This window comes from Tursiops truncatus, chromosome 8 (genome assembly GCF_011762595.2).
Source record: "Tursiops truncatus isolate mTurTru1 chromosome 8, mTurTru1.mat.Y, whole genome shotgun sequence".
In the NCBI taxonomy this organism is placed as follows: Eukaryota; Metazoa; Chordata; class Mammalia; order Artiodactyla; family Delphinidae; genus Tursiops; species Tursiops truncatus.
Window position 1 is genome coordinate 72,785,257 of NC_047041.1, and position 18,230 is coordinate 72,803,486.

The following is an 18,230-nucleotide window of genomic DNA, read 5'->3' on the forward strand; positions in this document are numbered from 1 at the left end:
ATTCAAGCTTGAGAGGCATTGGATTAGACTCAGGCAAAGAAACACCTGCTGATGAGGGTAGTGAAGAACAGCTGGGTGGGCTTTGCTCTTGGTCAGCCAGATTGAGGAGGAGAGGGCCCTGGAGCATCTCTCGCAGGCTCCGGAGGGGAGAAGCAGATGGGAATAGAGCATGTGAGTAAACGCCTTACACGCATGTCCACGCGATGAGGAGGTGGCCTTTGTGGGGGTTTTTTGTGGGTTTTTTTTTGCGGTACGCGGGCCTCTCACGGCTGTGGCCTCTCCCATTGCGGAGCACAGGCTCCGAACGCGCAGGCTCAGCGGCCATGGCTCACGGGCCTAGCCGCTCCGCGGCATGTGGGATCCTCCCGGACCGGGGCACGAACCCGTGTCCCCTGCATCGGCAGGCGGACTCTCAACCCCTGCGCCACCAGGGAAGCCCTGGCCTTTGTTTTTATTGGACTAAAGATGGAGGCAGAGTTGACAAAGGGAGATGCAGGAGTCTTCTTACTGAAGCAGTGTTCCAGTTTCCATCCTCAGGAAATTGTTATCTCCTTAAGGTAAATTGACTCAGCCCTCTCACCGCCAGGGATGGCTTGCCCGAGCCTCAGATGGACCTCCTACCCACTGACCCAGAAATCTCTGTCCCTCTGAACAGAAGCTGCTTTAGCCTCTGCTACTTTTGTCTTAGGCTGAAATCCTCTAAACTGATGAGTCGGCAATATACATTTATTATGGTTGGTGCGGGACACGAAGGTTGCAAACTGATGATTAAGGGGAGATTAAACTAACAGCTATAAGAAGCATCTTCACTTTAATAGGTAATAAACACATACCTGTTCCCTCTTATGTAGTCAGAAATATGTTTTCTTTCCTTTTTCTAGAAAATGCTCCAGTCAAATTATGTTTTCCATGAAAGGTTCAGTTGACGGATTAGAGACATTGCCATTATTTTTAGCTTGCCTGCAAGAACCCACACTTCTGAACCAAGTCAGAAGCGTGTATTTTTGTCAACAGATAATTAAAATCTTTGCTCACTCCTGGCAGTGTATCTTTGTGGTTGAGGGTTTTTTTTCTGGCCATTTATATACTTTGGGGAAATATGCTAAACAAAATCCAATTATTTTGATATAACAACTCACTGTTGAGGCTACAGAACAAAAGTGAGTACATGTCCTTTGCAGACTGCATTTGGCAGTGGAGAGAGCAGCTTGTAGATCCTCTCCATTTGGAGGGGAAAAATGTATAATTAAAATCTGGGCCCTTTATTCTCTATTAATCTTGTGCAAGGCAAACCCTGGGCAACTGTAATATTGCTTGCAGGGTGATATAAATAATTTCCAGTGAACTGAACTAAGTCTCCTCTTAACTGCATCCCTGGCCTTGTTAATTAATGGGGCTGATCTTCCTAACTGCTTCTCTTGGTGGGGGACCTCTTGGTTCCAGGAGGCGTTCTGGCGAATGTGGTCACACACAGTTTGGGGATGGGTGGGTGGTGCCTGGGGGAAGAGGGTGCTTTGCTTCTGTGACCCTGTGTGTCTTTGGCTTCTTTGCAGAGGCTGAAGTTGGTGTGCTCGCCGCAGCCGGACTGGGGCCCCTTCTTAGCTCAGCACCGTGGGGAGCGTTACAAGAACATGATCGACCCCTTGGGAACCTCTTCCCTGGGACTCAAACTGCCAGTGAAGGATTTGGAACTGGGTACCCAGTGCTAGTCCGATGGCATGGGTGGCCCAGACTTGATTCCGTTTCTGCTCTCTGCCTTCCCCTAGTGTTTTCCCCAGCTCTCTTCCCATTTTTCTTCTTCTCTCTCCCCACATCTCGGTTCATACCCGTGCACGAGAGTGGTGACTTAGAAAAGTAGGACATAGTGTCGCATGCTGTAGCCAGGAGCTAGATGGACCACTTGAAGAGCGGTTTGCCTGTGTCCATGCTGTCAGTTTCTGGTGGGGTTTACCCCGCAGGCTCGAATCAACTAGGGGAGCGCTTTCCAGCGAAGTCTCAAGTAGATGTGCGTGCGCTGGTCAGTAGAGAAGCGTCCTCTGTGGTCGTCACTGGTGGTGCCGGTCAGGCTTATGCAGCAGGATGGCAGGATAACCAGACCGTTAGTTTGGACTCATCTGAGCAACGTAGTGATTTCATTCCGACACCCAAAGTTCAGGACTGGGTACCTTTGGAGGGTCAGCAGTGGTCAGAAAATGGTTTTGAGTAAGACGAGCCGGTGGATTTGGACACCCCCGAGGTGGTGAAGTTCCCATTTCCATTCATGATTGGGGCTCTGTTTCCTTCATCTGGACCAACTGTCTCAAGTGTACCAAGGACTCAGATGCTTTCTCTCTGCAAACTGCAAATCTCAGTGAAGAGTTGGTTCTCTCCCCTCAGTTGTCTTTTGTTGGAATAACCATATTTGTGGATTCTTTGGATCCTTTCCTCCACCTCTGCATTGTATTTGTGCCCAAAGTTGTACATTCATAGCAGAGTGCCCTTTTTGTTTCTCCATGACGTCTAGCACTGTGGTTCAATGTCACCATTCCATGTTTCTTCTCTTCTAAATGTCTTTCTGTGAGCTGTAGCTACCTTGTCTTTCAGCCTCTGGGAAAACAAGACTTACCCCGGTTCTGTCTATATATTATATATATAAGACACAAACTCTTAAAAAACATAATGTCTCGGTTTTTACTCTTCATTTTTTCATTCACAGTCAATGCCGATTGTGGCCATAGAATCAAAGAAACGGAGAGTTGAAGAGAAAGCGACCACAGTATTCACTGCACTGGTAGTACATTTAGGTCACTGTATTTACAGAGATTTCCGATAGGTACAGGTTAGATCAGTAGCAAGTGAGCTAATTAAAGCTATAGCTTTTAAGACTACATTTAGCTAATTCAATTGTAAGAGTTCCCAATTCACAGTACTCATAACCACACTCTAATGAGAGCGAATCATAAGTCCGCAGAGGTTGGTGAAGCCGTAACCTTTATTATCTTCTTGTATCCTGAACATACATATATGAGATTTCTATAATGTGATATGTGTTCACGTAGTGTGTACTCGCAGTGGTGTTTTCTGTCTTTATAAATATCTTATTAATCACTGTAGAGATGGTGAGTGTAGGATAGTGTAGTCTGCGTTTGTTTTTTTTTTCCCTTACAGTGATAATATCTAAACCTAAAATTGTTTCCTTAGGGGAGACCATTTCAATCATTTTCTTATTTGTCTTCATATTACAGGGTCTCAGGCAAAGCTTTCAGTTCAAATCTTGTATACTGGTGTGCCATTTCCATCCTGTTGAACAGTAATGAAACCCAACAGTAGACCTTAAAGTAACACTTTTTAAAAAATGACTTCATTTGTTAAGGAAAAAGGAAAATCTCAACTCATCTTACTGAGCTCTCCCTTTTCTGGGGCAAATATTGTTGTCATTTGCCGGCACTGACGTGAACTTCCGGTTTTCAAGAGCAGCCTGTGGAAACTTTCAGAAAAGGAGACAAAGATGGGTTTCGAACTTTAGGTTTTTCATCTCTTTTGTCTGCAGGGCACGTTTGTTCTTCCCCCTCCTCGTTCTCTTCTTCTGCTTACCTCCCAAAGCTAGAACTTACTAGGATCCATCACAGAGACTGAATCCTAAGCTTCCCCTAGACTTAGCTTTAGGAAGCTGAGTTGTGGCTTCCCCTGTCCCAGTGTTTCCCATAGTGACCTGTCTGCCATTAACACTGGTTTCCCCAAGAAAGCCATATTGTAGAGAAGCCCCCTTTGCTGTAGCAGATTCTGCATAGTGGTACCAAAAATTAGCCTCTCCAGTTGATATCTGATGAGGTGGGAGAGGAAGGAAGCACTAACTTAGGTTTGCAAATGTTCTGCAGCCTTTCCCATTTGAAGGTTGAAGAAGAGAGCTGAAATCAATTAGCATTCTCCCATAGGACTGGTACGTTTGTGTCAGGATGAGTGGTTTTTGGCTTTCCTCTCTTGCCTCTTGGCTAAAACTTGAGTCTGATGCTGGATGCCAACCCAGTTTCTGTTAATTATTGCTGTTGTGATTAAAAGAAAGGGGGAAAAAACTCATGGATGCTGCCAGATTTGTTTTGTACACACTGCAAGTTAACTTAATTGTCAGAATGGGGACAGCCTCACTAGCTAGTGTGTTTTGCATTTGGGGGCAGCGACATCTGTATTCATTACAATTTGTCCAGTTAAGACCCAGGACCTGTTCCCTGAGCAGCTGGGTTTTTGTTTTTTTTTCTTTTTCCTACAACTTTCAAGTTTTATGTACAGTTTCCTTAAAGGTGGAAGGTTCTAAGCTTATCTGGAAATAGTTACCTTGTGAGTTTAGTTTTGCCAGTTTCTACAGTCGTGTTTAACTTTTGAGGCTTTCCTTGTCAGAGATGTGTTCAGTATCTGAGCTGTTTCTAGTCATCACCAATCTACTCATGCTGCACCTCCCCTAGACTTGGCTGGGACGCTAAGAGCTGAGATGCGTATGACCAGATGGATGTTTCCATGCTATTAAAATGCACAGTCAAGTGGAAGGGAATAAAATGAATGAATAAAAATAAAATGAGCAGCATTGTCATAAGGTACCACTTGAGATTTCCCCTTCAAACTGAGGCAAAAACCGAGTTGCTGAGGAAAGACTTTCATTGGTTCACTGTGCAGAATGGTGGGGTATTTTCCACTTGTGAGATTATTTCCTAATACCAACAAATGCCAGAAACCCATCCAGAGAAAAAAAAAAGCCATATGTTAAAAACAGTAACGCTGTAATATCCTTAAAGGAGAAAAAAATGTATATGTCTTAACAATCGGTGTTGTGGCTTCTTATGCAAACATTTGTCTTGCATATTAGTAACTTTTAATCTCTTTAAGGCTGTGTGTTTGCCACGTACAAATGTGTCCAGTCTGGTCTTTTTTCTCTTTTTCTTTTATATTTATTTATTGCATGAAATCTGTGGTCAATGCAAAATCTCGATGACCTCAACGTCTTTGAAATTTCCAATGTGTTTTTAGTATGTCAGAAATGGAATCAACTTGTTTTTCAGTGAGTGGCACTTTAAAAGGACACTGAACGCAATGACCCGGAAATGGATAAGACTGGGGTTGTCTTTGCTAATGTTGCACTGGAGTGGAGTTTTCCTTTAATTAAGTTCTAATTTTGTTATCTACATGTGCCTCAGTGCTTCCTGATAACCTTAACCTGTCAGCATGGTTTGCCCATGCCTAAAATTAAGCTATTTTTCTTTCCTCTTTGTTCCCTTGGCTATCGGTATCGGTCATCATTCTCTTCTCAGAGACTTGCACAATAACTGTTACTTAACGTAGGTGTGATGGCACGATCCTACTGCTGCTGCACTTGGATTTGGGTCTGTGACACGCTTCTCTGAGACAGATGACTCGAGCAAGGGCAGGCTGGGCGGTAGGTTATCTTGCAGAGAAATAAAGACCAAGGCCAACGAGTGGCATGAGCGTTACCTATGTTTCATACCAGGTATCACGCAGAAAACCTCCAGGCTGGGAGCAAAGGTTTGGGTGATTTAATCTTGATACTAATTTTTCTGCAAAGTGGCCCTAGGATTTGCAAAAGTGAAGCTTCCTATCTTTCCTGGATTTTGCTTCAACTGTACAGAAAGGCCAAGTCATTTTGAATTGTGGTCTCTGCTCCGGTCACCTCTGAGCAGCCTGCAGCGAAAGAGGAAGGGTTCTTGGATTGGGCGTTCATCGCCTCTGAAGAGCAAGCAGTGGTTTGATTTGCCTGCTATGGGTTAAATACATCTTCAGGTAACCATTTGCCTTATAGGTGTATTTTATTGTTAGGGTGATACCTAGTAACTGACTAGGAGCTGTTTTGTCTCTCATTTTTTTGGTCTTTTTTTGCACTTTATATGGACCTATCATGGAATAGGTTTATTCTTAAATTGTGTACTTGGCTAATGTCCTAAATGCAGGCACCTTACATGGTCCTGTCGCCTATGAATAAAGATATGTTCCGTAATCAGGTCCTTATATTTTTTCATTAACTGTACTTGAAGAAAATATATTACGTTATAAATGATGCATCATATATATATATATCTTATAGAGTACATATTATATACTGTGCATTATTCATTTAAGAAGTCATTATTCTTGAGGCCCTACCTCAAATTTTGTATTTATGTGTACCAATGCAATTTATGGTATTATATATTTGCCTATTATATACTGATATAAATTAGAATTTATCCTAATAATGTATGAGTTCACAAAACCCTAAATAAATGTCAGTGTTTAACCTGATGATTACAGAATTGTGTCTATTTCAAACCCGTTACCCACATTCTTTCTTTCTTAACAAGTGGCCTTCAGGTATTCCCAGGATTGATCTGTTTTGTTGGGAGAAACCTGGAACAGAAATGGAAAACTGCCTTCTTGGGAAAATGAGATATTGCACTGCTGCAGAAACAAATATCAATGAAATTGTTATATTCTTAGCCATCGGAATACACTAATCATCCCTCCTGGGGAAGGAGAGAGAGGGAGGGAGAGAGGATCTGAGTGAATCTGAACAGAAGGATTGGGCAAGTTAAATCCTTGGGTGTGTTTTAACGACCATTTTGTCAGTCTTCAATTCAACTTTATTTCAGTTCTGCAAACATTTACGTTGCTCCTCCACTGAGTCAGACCCCAAGCAACACTGAATAAAAAATAAAACAGTCCCAGAGCTCATGGAACACAGAGCTTAGCAGAAAGACTACCCATATTAAACCGACACACAAGCAAATAAACGTCATTCCTCTCCTTTTAAGTGTGTGGAGCCCGCACATTCCCTGCCCAGGGAGGGGCCCTGAGCTCTGGTATCATGTGTAGAGACTGGCAGCTGGACACTCCTGTCTGATCATGTTAACCCGGAAGCTTGACCCTGTCCTCCTCCAATAAACACAGACACTCGCATTCCACCTCCAACTTCAGCTGCCACGTGGGCAGGCTATGGGCATGAGCTGCACCGCTCTTGGTGGGAAAAGAGATGCCCTCAGAAGCTGATGCTGCAAACCCCAGGCCATGAGCATAGGTGTCCATCCTGTGGTAAGGAGGCTTCCACACACCCCCTCAGGCTTGTCCATAATACTGTGCTTCGGCAGGCAGATGGAGCCGCAAATACTAAACTCAGTGAAGACCTCATCTTGAAAGAAGAACGCTCCGTGGCATCAGAATTTGGTGCTGGCTTGTCATCCTTGATTTCCTTCCTGTGATGTATTTGCTCAGTTGTGTTTTAACTTTTTCTGGAAAATTCTCAAGCATATATAAAAGTGGAAAAATGAACTTCCATGTCCACATCACTCAGTTTCAACAATTATCAACTCATGTCCAAGTTTATTTCATGTATCCCTCTCCCCACTCTGAACTGAAACTTTATTTCTTTGGTGTATTTCAAAGCAGAGCCCAGACACCATGGAATTTCACTTGGAAATGCGCTGTTGTGTTTCTATAGCCCTATAGTATTTATTTTTTTTATTGAAGTATAGTTGATTTACAATGATGTGTTAGTTTCAGGTGTACAGCAAAGTGATTCAGTTATACGAATGTGTATGTGTATATACTTTTTCAGATTCTTTTCCATTATAGGTTATGAGAAAATATTGAGTTCAGTTCTCTGTGCTATATACAGTGGGTCCTTGTTGGTTATCTAGTTTATATATAGTAGTGTACTATGTGTATGTACTCCTTTAAACAGTCTTTCCCTAAATGGGGATAATGCAATGTGGGAAGCTTAGCGCCCACACATCTGTAGCAGGTTGATCTACTCTGGACTGTTAAAGAGGGTACAAGGATCTTTCTGGAAGGAGCTAACGGTGTTTGCTCTGATACCTCCCCTGGCTTCCTGCGTCCAACCTTTCATCTCGTTTTCATTTGTTTGGGGACTATTCCTCCCCCTGGGCTTTGTGGCTATTTTCCTAAGGAGCTCAGTCCTGCCCCTTTGTTCTCTGCTTTTGTTCATGCCTCCTTCCTGCATCTCCTCAGATGTCTCTCCTGGAGCCAGACATTCAGAATCTCACAGCTGCATAGAAGTCCAAGGTCATTTATTCCAGCATCTCTGATACACAGATTCTTCTATGACAGTCTGTTTTGTGGGAACTGGATTTACAAGGCAATGCAAGGAGGGTGGGTAGTCGCTGTCTGAAAGGTTCACCATGGGAGCCTTTTACAGGAGAAAGCTCCTCCCGTGCCTTTCTCAACTTGACAAAAGTGGATTTACTTCTCTGAGTTACACATTCTACTGCATAAACTGAGACTGTGTGTGGTTTGGGCTGCTCCTTTCTTGCCTTTTAGTGTAATCTGTAATTTTATGAGAATTTTCATATTGTACGTCATTGAACCCAGCCCCATTCCCTTTTGCAGAAAACTTCTCCTGTTGCTTGTAGGATGAGGAGAAAATAACATCTGGAATAGAGTGTGGATCGGCATTGAAACAGAATCACATTTTCATCATTATTGATCCATTCACTCATGTATTTATTTTTACACTCGACTCAAGTGGCTTAATTATGTTAAGATGTTAATATAGTTCCAGTACCTAATAATTTGTGACACAGTAGGTAATAAATGCATTTTTTATTCAAATGAGCAAATACTGAGTACTGGCTCTGTACGAGGAACAGAGCTCAGTGTTATAACATGTAGGAAAAACACGAGTAAGACTTGGTCTCTCCCTCCGTGTTACTCAGAGTGAGTGGGGCTTTGAGACAGGTACACACGTTGCCATAACACACGGTGGCAAGTACCAAGTGTGGCCACAGGATTTAGGACAAGAACATACTGAGGGGATGCAGAGGAAGAAATTCCTTCTGGCTGAGAGGATTAGGCAGGACTTCAGGAGATAGGGACACGGGGAGGGTTTTGACCATGAGGAAGGTATTAGGATGAGCTTCCCAGGTGGATGAAAGCAAGTGAGTGATGGTATGAGGATAGGACTCTTTCAAGGAAGAGTGGTGGGCGAAATTGGAAAGCATCACATATGCTTGTGGAAGTGAGAACTAAGGCTGAAAACAGAGTTTAGGACTTGACAGGCAGGTGCCTTCAGTGGCAACAAGAAGAGTTTAGAGGCTCCCGGGGACGGTTATTCAATCATGGAGAGAGATCTCCTGGCAGAGGCATCCATGATGCCAGAGACAAAGCACTGTCCCGAGTTCAAGTGCTGGCTCTATATCTTATTAGCACAGTCTCAGTTTTCTTACTGGTACAGTTGGAAAACATACCCATCTCACACAATTGCTGTGAGCATTAAGTTAAAATCTGTATGTGCAAATTTAACACCACAGATAAATGTTGGATGTTTACTGTTATCGTCAGATCTGTGCATTCGGAATATTGACCTGGTCACAGTGTCAAGGATCGGTGGAAGTGGGGAGAGACCTGGGGCAAGAACACTGGTTTGATTGTGCAAGAAACCAGCCTTTTCAAAATGTTAGAAGAAACACCAAGACACCAGGTCGTAAACCTAGAAACATAGGGGTCTGTTTACCGGTAATCTCCTTTCTGACTCATGTGACTGGGGCCATCAGCGGTTATACTTAAAAATGTGAGCAATCAGCATGGAGATGACACCAGCCAATAGGGACAGAGGCTGGAGCATGGTCCTGCAGACTCTTGCCCTGCCAGGTGCTGCCATGTTAGTTTCTGGATCTTGGCAAATTCTCAGAGTCCAGGGGAGGCGCTGGGATAGGGGTGGGGCTTTGAGGAGGGACTCAGGATTCTCAGGACAGCCTGGATGTCCTTATCCCATTACTCGGTTCCTCCTGCTTTCTCCTCTCACTCAGGAAGGGGAGGCTAAGGCATTCTGTGGTTATTTACGAGGGATACTCATTTGTACCATTTGCAACCAGACTGCATGCCATCTGCATCCCATGCTGGTGTTGGGGAGAGAGGCACCGAGAGAGCTTTGGGTGCTACCTTCCAAGGTTGTATGAATTTGATCTTTCTTGCCTGTGGGTTTTGAGAAGAGACCATAATAAAAAAAATCACTCTGCCCCACTTGCTTGAAAGTGGAGAGCACTGCTAAGCGTAGGCTTGTGACAGTCTTGGTGTGCGGTCCGTCTCTTTTCCTGCCTTCAGGTGAGTGTTTCTTATACACCCTGTGTCTTGGGGTGAGGGTAAGAATGATGATGAACTCGCACTAGACCAGTATTGGTATTTTGCAAAACTGGAACAAGGTGAGGGAGTGCCACAGAGACTGAATTTCTCTGAACTTCTGTTCTAGCCTTCCTCAGGAACATTTCTGACTTTAGCTAGGCTTGTCACCCATTCAAAACATGACGTTCCCTAGTTCCCTTGCGGCCAGGTATGGTAGATGGACTACCGGCTCTACTTGTCTTCACCCCGATCCGAATCACACCCGGGGTTTGTTCTCATCGTGGACGGATTGTACTTGTCCCTCGACTTTACTAGCATGTAAGCAGGAGTGCCAGTGTGCCAGTTTTGAGTCTAGACCTTAGGAGACCTGGCCTGTTTTCACATCCTCTTTGTGCTATGAGAAGAACATGTCCTGACATGTGGGACAGAGTCGTTCAGCTGACACACAGACCTGCTGTGAGAAGTGGGATCAGCCCAGCCACTGTAGCCTGAAGCACACATGCCTGAATGAGACTGAATGAGCTGAATCCTCGCCAACCTGCAGATGTGTGGGAGTAAATGCTTAGTGTTGGATGCCACTGAAATTTAGTGGTGTTTGTTATGCTGTAGTAGCTAACAGATACATAGGGAGTGACCATGTGACTAGGTTCTGCCGAAGTTTGAGTGGAAATGATACATGGGGCTCCTAGGCATACCCTTCTCCTTCTCATTCTCTTCCATATTTGCTGTCTGGAATGTGGATCTAATGGCTGGAGTACCAGTAGCCATACTGAGCCATGAGGGCAAGAACTACGTTCTAGGAATGATGGAGCAGAGATCTGGGAAGAGCCTGGCTCCCTGTGGACTTCATAGAGCCACTAAATTAAACCTGGTTCATTCAACTCTAGGATATTTTTTTTGCCTGAGAGAGTCTTAAACATCTCTTATGTAAGTTATTACTTGGGAGTTTTTCCTGTTATATGAAGGCAGATAGAATCCTTACTGATATAGGTAATAAAATGAACTGGGCTGACTGGAAGGAGACCCAAGGAACCGCTGGGAGATGTGGGAGAGTTTAATGTTACTTTGTTGGCGAGGAGAATTTTCATGGCCTGTGACTCTGGAAAGCAGTCTTAAAAGCGTTGGAAATGACCATTTCTGTTTTATGTATTGTAGATGGGCAGAGCCAGTCTCAAGAATTGATGTGATAGGTTGTTGCCTAAAGTACCTCGAGCAGGCTATCCCTGTTCAAAAATACCTCTCCCACTATAGCATCCCACGGCCTGAATTTCCTCCAGTAGATATTCATTGCTTTGTGTCAACAGGCCAGCTCATTGATGTGGTACTTTAGTGAGGGATGCCCCATCTTCCCTAATTCAGTGTAAGTACAAAAGGATGCCTTCCTCCTAATTTTCCTGCAGAGTGATGGTAACACTGTGGAGCACATGGGCCTTCTACGAGGCATAAAGGATCATTTTCAGCCCTGGAAAAGAAGGCTGGGTGAGCACTTTGTGGGCAGCCCAGGGCCACGGGACAGTAGAAGGAGGCTTTATGGAGGAAAGTTTGAGAGTTGATCAAGAGGATCATATCTTCCCCAGTATTTTGGTTTCCATGTGAGGGATTTTCCTTAGACCCTCCTGGCCCTTTACTACGCTCCCTACTCTCTCCTCTTTTATAGAGGAGGTGGATGGCCACTGGTCCTCATTTCTCAATGAGCTCTCTTTCACTTTCTTTCTCCACCCTGATCAGTGAGAGTAGACGGCTGTGCCAAGGTCCAGCCTGGAGGGAGGGCAGATGGCCAGTCCGTTCTGGCTTTCACACGAGGCTGTGCTCTCCCAACACCGTCTCTATATTCATAAAGGCCATGTTTGGCCTCCTGTTAACTCTTTTATTTCTCGGTTGGTCAGAACTCATGCAGGAAATAGGGCTGCTTTGTATTATTAATCTCCCACAGGACCTCAACAAGAAGACTGAATCCACAGGCTTTAGCCCAGGAGAAGCGGTATAGCTCAACTGTTAAGTACACAGATTCTGCAGTCCTACTGTCTGGGTTTGAAGCTTTGCTCAGGCATATGTTTGACAAATGGCTCAGTTTCCATATCTGTAAAATGGGTATAATAATCCCACCTACTTAATTGGGCTGCTTTGAGGAATAAATCCATAGAAAGCACTTGGCTCAGTAACCCACACCTAGTTACACTTAATAAATGGAGCCATTATCATTCTGGTTAGTGTTGGGGCAAGGTCTGCCTCTAGGGCCTGTTAGACGATAGGGTTTCTGCTCTCGCCTGGTTATAGGAATGGACATGTACTTATATAACACTGAAAACCTGGATATTGTGTACACCTTGGTCCTTATCCTCAGAAACTCAAAACTCAGATTATTGATTTTATGGATTAGGAGAGTTTCTTCCGAAAGAATTATGAGATGCCTTTATCTATATGTCTATGTACAGATTTTTCTATGTCTTCCTGCGGAGTTACACCTAGCTTTGTTCTAAAATGTGTTTGAAGCTGCAAGACAGAAGGACAATAGTTATCTTCACAAAATATGGGTCCCTCTAATCTGGATGTCATTGAAATTGATTGTAGTAATTGGAGTAGGGAATACATTTTTTGTGTGTAGAATTCTTATATTCATATTGAAACAGAGGTATGGGCGTGAATATATTCACTCTACCCCTCTTTACGATTGCACGTGCATTTCAGGAAATGAAAATACCCACCCAGGTCCAGGCGTGCATAGTTCTAGAGAGTTTGGGGCTTGCTGGGTTTGTGAAGGAAACTTGGGGGTTTTTGCACTTCCCTGGGCTCTGTCAGCAAATTGGCACTTGTGTTAGTTTCCTAAGGCTGCTACAAAGCACTGTAAATCGGAAGGCTTAAAAACAACAGACATTTGGTCTCTCTCAGTTCTGGAGGTTTGAAGTCTGAAATCAAGGTGTTAGCAGGTCCATGCTCTCTCCAAAGCCTCTAGGGGGAGGATCCTTCCCTGCCTCTTCCAGCTTCTGGTGGCCCCAGGCACTCTCTGGCTCGCAGCCCTTCAGTGTCTGCCTGTCACATGCTGACATCTGTTACATCTCTGTCTTCACATGGCATTTTCCTCTTCCTATAAGGACACCAGTCACATTGACCTCATCTTCACCTGATGATGTCTGTAAAGACTCAATTTCCAAATAAGGTCACATTCATAGGCACTGGGAATTAGGACTTCAACATATCTTTTTTGGGGGACACAATCCTATCCATAACAGCACTATCCTCTATTCTCTCCAGTTTTACAAGGAAATGTGTTGTGCACCCATAAATATGAAGGTAGTTGGAAGGCTGTTTGGACAAAGGAGAGTGACTTATGGAGGGGACTGGAGGGCAGTATATGAGATGGAGAGTTTCTCAGCCTTGGATACTAAGGAGTCTTCCTCATTCTTCCTCTCTGGAATCCGCTGCCCTACATAGAGTCAGCAGTGGAGCAGCTCCGAGGGTCAGTGGGACATGGCAGTCTTACTGTTGCCTTGGTGATGGTCAATGAGAAATGTCAGTTCTCTATGGTGCTTCCTGGGAGAACATCCGTTGATTCATTCAGCAAAGGTTTATTGAGCTCCTAAAATGTGCCAGGCACTGTTCTAGGTAGAGAGATATGGCGGTGAACAAGGAAGACGAAAATCCTACTCTTGTGGCATTCTCTGGGGGGAGACAGAATAAATGTCAACAAATCAATTGATATTTCAGATAGTAATAAGCACTATAAAAACATGAAGCAGGGTTAGGAGACAGAGAGCCATGGGCGTGAAGTGAGAAACTTCTTTAGGCAGGTCTCCCCGAGGAGTTGACATCTGAGCAGAGATGTAAGTCAGGTAAAAAGTGAACCACACAAAGATTTATGGAAAGAATGTTCCAGGCAGAGGAAGCAGCACATACAAAGACCATGAGGAGGGTGTGAACTTGGAATGTTTGAGGAATAGCAAGATGCTGGAGTGAATGAAGGGGAGAGGGAGAGAGAGCTGGGAAGGTGGGCAGAGACCTTGTAACATGTTTGGATTTCTTCAAGATATGATGGGAAAATGCAGGGGAGTTTTGAGCAAGGGAACGTGATCTGATACATGTTTTACATGTTTACATGCCTGCTGGGGGATGGCTGAATTGTCAGGGGCAAGAGGGGAGGCTGAGAGAATGATTGAGAGTCTAGGGCAGTAGCCGAGGGAAGGGGTAGTCATGGATTGGAGGAAGGTGGGAGTAGTGAAGGGTGGTGAGAAGTAGCTGATTTGGGATTTTTCTTTAGGTCTAAGGGAAAGCAAGTCAAGGATGACCCCACATCATTTGGTTGGAATACCTGATGAAGGCTGGTACCATCTCCTTAGAAGGCAGCAGGAAGGGAGTTTGGAGGGGGGGGAATCAAAGGTCCTCATCTGGCCACATTACAATTTTTTTCATGATCATTAACAAAGTTTTTTAAAAACAGGTTTATTGATATACAATTCACATATTATACAACTCACCCATTTAAAGTGTACAGGTCAATGGCTTTGAGAATATTGTGAATATCTGTGAGAGTTTTACGTCCATCACCACAATCAATTTTAGGACATTTTCATTTCCCCCCAAGTAAACCCTGCGTTCCTTAGCTGGCACCCGCCAAGCCTTCCTCCCCCTTCCTCCTGCCTTAGGCGACCAAGAATCTGCTTCCTGTCTCTATGGATTTGCCAATTCTGGACATTTTATATCAATGGAATAATACGACGTGTGGTTCTTTGTGACTGGCCTCTTTCACTCAGCATAATATTTTCAAGATTCATCCCTATTGTAGCATGTATCCGTACTTCATTCCTCTTTATTGCCGAATAATATTCCATTATGTAAATATACTGCATTTTACTTACCCACTCGTCATCAGCTGATGGGCATTGGGGCTGTTTCTACTTTTTGGCTATTATGAATAATGCTGTTACGAACATTTGTGTACAACTTAGTGTGTGGCCATATGTTGTCAGTTCTTGTGTATGTACCCAGGGGTAGAATTGCTGGGTCACATGGTAACTTTACGTTTAACTGTTCCAAGAACAATTTTACATTCTTGCCGACCAGCAGTATATGAAGGATCTAATTCCTCCACTTCCTTGTCAACATTTATGATCTGGCTTTGTGATTTTAGCCATCCGAGTGGGTGTGAAGTGATACCTCATTGTGGTTTTGATCTGCGTTTCCCAGCTCGTTAATGATGCTGAGTATCTTCTCATGTGTTTACTGGCTGATTGTATATCTTCTTTGGAGAAATGTCTATTCAGATCCTTTGCCCATTTCAAAACTGGGTTACTTGTCTTTTACTATTGAGTTATAATAATTTTTAATAAATACAAGTTTCAATCAGATATAGGACTTGAAAATTCGTTTCCCATTCTGTGGGTTGTCTTTTCACCCATCATGATGTCCTCTGAAGCACAAATATTTTTAATTTTGATGATGTGGCCATGTTACAATTAAGGCACCTGATAGGTAGTTGGGTATGTAAGCCTGGGGTTCAAAGGAGAGGTGGGGACTGGAGATACGCATGTGAGAATTATCCATGTGTAGATAGTAGTTAAAGCCAGGAGGCTGGATGGCAACACATAGGAGTAAGTGTGGCCGGAAGAGAAGAGGACTGGGGACTGAGCCCTGAGTCTCCCCAGTATTTAGGGGTCAGGAAGAAGAGGCAGAGGCATGATCAAAGGAAGCCTCTGGTTCCTGGAGAGACCATGGAGGGAGGCCATTCAGAAGGGCAGAAGGTCAGGGTGGACTTGGGATATGGTATTGGGTAAACCAAGCCTCATCACTGCTTTCTCTGAGCATGGATCCCATTGCAAGATCCCAACATCACAGCCACGTGGTCCCTTAATTGACACCACAGAAATTTGATAGACGAATTCTGTAAAGGTTACCTTAGGCTACACACTCCAAATCCCTACTCAAAGGCATTTATAGGAGGAGATTGAAGTACTTAGTTATCTAGGAAGATTTATGACCTTGTTAAGATTAACACTTGTTACTGCTAATGGATGTGATGCGGCAAAGCTTTGACAGAACATATGCCTTGCTTTATTTTTTAATGGAACATGCTAAACGCTCCATCCCACAGGACCAACTAATTACACAGAAGCTTTAACAGAGAGAAAGCTCTAAAGGTCTGACTCAGACTACCTTTTCCCTTTGTTGGGGTCACTGTGACTTCTAGGATTTCTGAGATCAATAAAAGGGCCTTTAAAACAACAGTTCAAAGCCACGAAGGGCTGCTCCTGCTGAGGTGTATTTAAAATCCGTGGAGAGACAGGGGGCCTGGGTCTCACAACACAACATGGTGTAGGGGAGTTCTCGTTCATTAGGCTCAACTAAACGTGGGGAATCCAATTTTCTGAAAGATGTGTGATTTTAATGTTAGCTTTAAATGTAACATGCTCCAGGTAGAAGGAAAAAGTCCTGACTCTGTAATGAAAACACACAGAGAGAGTCAAGGCAGACAGATCCCCTCTGGGCTGGAGCTGATCCCAGAAGAGATGGAGAATCAGTTCAGCCTTGACGTCAGTTTACCTCAATCCTTCAACTCAACTTTGGAGTGGCAGTACACTTCTTTGTTGGCTTCCCTTCTTCTACTTCAGCTGGTAGGAGCTGGAATTTATCTCTTGTTCATTTCCTTTTTCATCTGCTAAGGGACCACAATGCAAAGGGCCTAGTGGGACAGTGGCTTGCATACAGAAATATCCAGAAAAATAGGGCAGAGATCAGAAGAGTATGCAGATAAAACCTTCTCTTAAGGGCTTCCCTGGTGGCGCAGTTGTTGGGAGTCCGCCTGCCGACACGGGTTCGTGCCCGGGTCCGCCGGGAGGATCCCGCATGCGCATGGGAGGATCCCGCATGCCGAAGAGCTGCTGGGCCCGTGAGCCATGGCCGCTGAGTCCACGCGTCCGGAGCCTGTGCTCCGCAATGGGAGAGGCCACAAGAGTGAGAGGCCCGCGTACCGGAAAAACAAAAAACAAAAAAACCCCACCTTCTCTTAATAAACTGTGTTACAAGTTTGGTGACCTTCAGTGGTGGATCCTGGGATCATAGCGATGTAGGGGTTAGGAGTACAGGGAGTGAGAGGGGGCACGAGAGGTGAGAAGGGCAGATCCTTATTAGTGAAGAGGATTCTGGAACGTTGGAATTGTCTCCTGGGAAATGAGGGAGGGTTGTGTTCAGAGAAGTTTCCCTTTCCTTCTCTGGGATCCCTGTTGCCAGTATCAGAGGTGTGGGGTGGACTCGGAGAGGGGACCAGTGCGAGCAAGCTGAGGAGTTTTAAATCACGTGGGGCTCATTTGGTACAAATCAAAGGTTCTGTCATGTCTGATTTCACGACTCTGCATCCTAGTTATAAATAACATTCCTGGATGGAAGTGCGACAAACCTGGGAGCTATTTCTAGGGAAGGCTCGGTTCCAGAAGGGGGTCACATAGGAGGAGGACTTGGGTTCTTTCCCACACTCCTAAAACAAAGCCCAGCTTTTCTCTCCGGGGAATGGTGCTCGGGAGGGTCCCAGAGGGACTGCGGGACAGGCCTAAAAGTGACTATGATGGCTTTTGACAAAACCATCGAGAAAGTCACTCAAGAAAAAAAAAAAGGTTAGGAATTTCCCCTAAGTGGCAGCATCTGACCTGCGGAACCGGAAGGCTTGCAAGTAGACCCCCCAAACCCCACCGTGGCTCGCTCGGGTTCAGCGACCCTTTTTCTGGGCCCCCTGCCTCAGCGTCCTCTCCCTGAACCTCCAAAGCGTGTACCCAGTCAGAGGGACCCACCGGGCAGAGGGGACAGAAAGTGCAGGTGGCGAGCCGCGACTCGGCCATCATTCCCCTCGGGGCCCTACTCGCCCCTCGCCAACCAGTTGCCTAAGCAAATCCCGAGTAATTGTTTTCCGGGGAGGGGCTGGGCGCGCTCTTTGGCGCCACCTGGGTCGGGATTCCCCCTGGAAAAAAACCCACCCGCGGGGGCTCCGCGGTTCTCAGTCTCGACCAAGATGAACTAGGGCAACTTCTGCAGTCTCCAGCGCGGCACGGAGGCAGAGACAGCGGCGGTGGCGAGGCCGGCTCGTCTGGGCTGGAGAGCGTGAAGCCGAAGGGGTGCTTCCGCCTCCAGCTCCTCCCTTTTGCCCGCGGGTC

General features: G+C 44.9%; 1 protein-coding gene across 1 annotated transcript in view; it reads left to right on the plus strand.

The window, feature by feature from the left end:
• Positions 1-6,232, plus strand: part of SLC6A5 (solute carrier family 6 member 5) — a 57,389-nt gene extending 51,157 nt beyond the window's left edge. The window contains exon 15 of the mRNA XM_033862636.2: positions 1,554-6,232. Coding sequence (XP_033718527.2) covers positions 1,554-1,709 — 156 coding nt within the window. The 3' untranslated portion in view covers positions 1,710-6,232. The remainder of the gene's footprint in view (positions 1-1,553) is intronic.
• Positions 6,233-18,230: the final 11,998 nt, after the last annotated feature.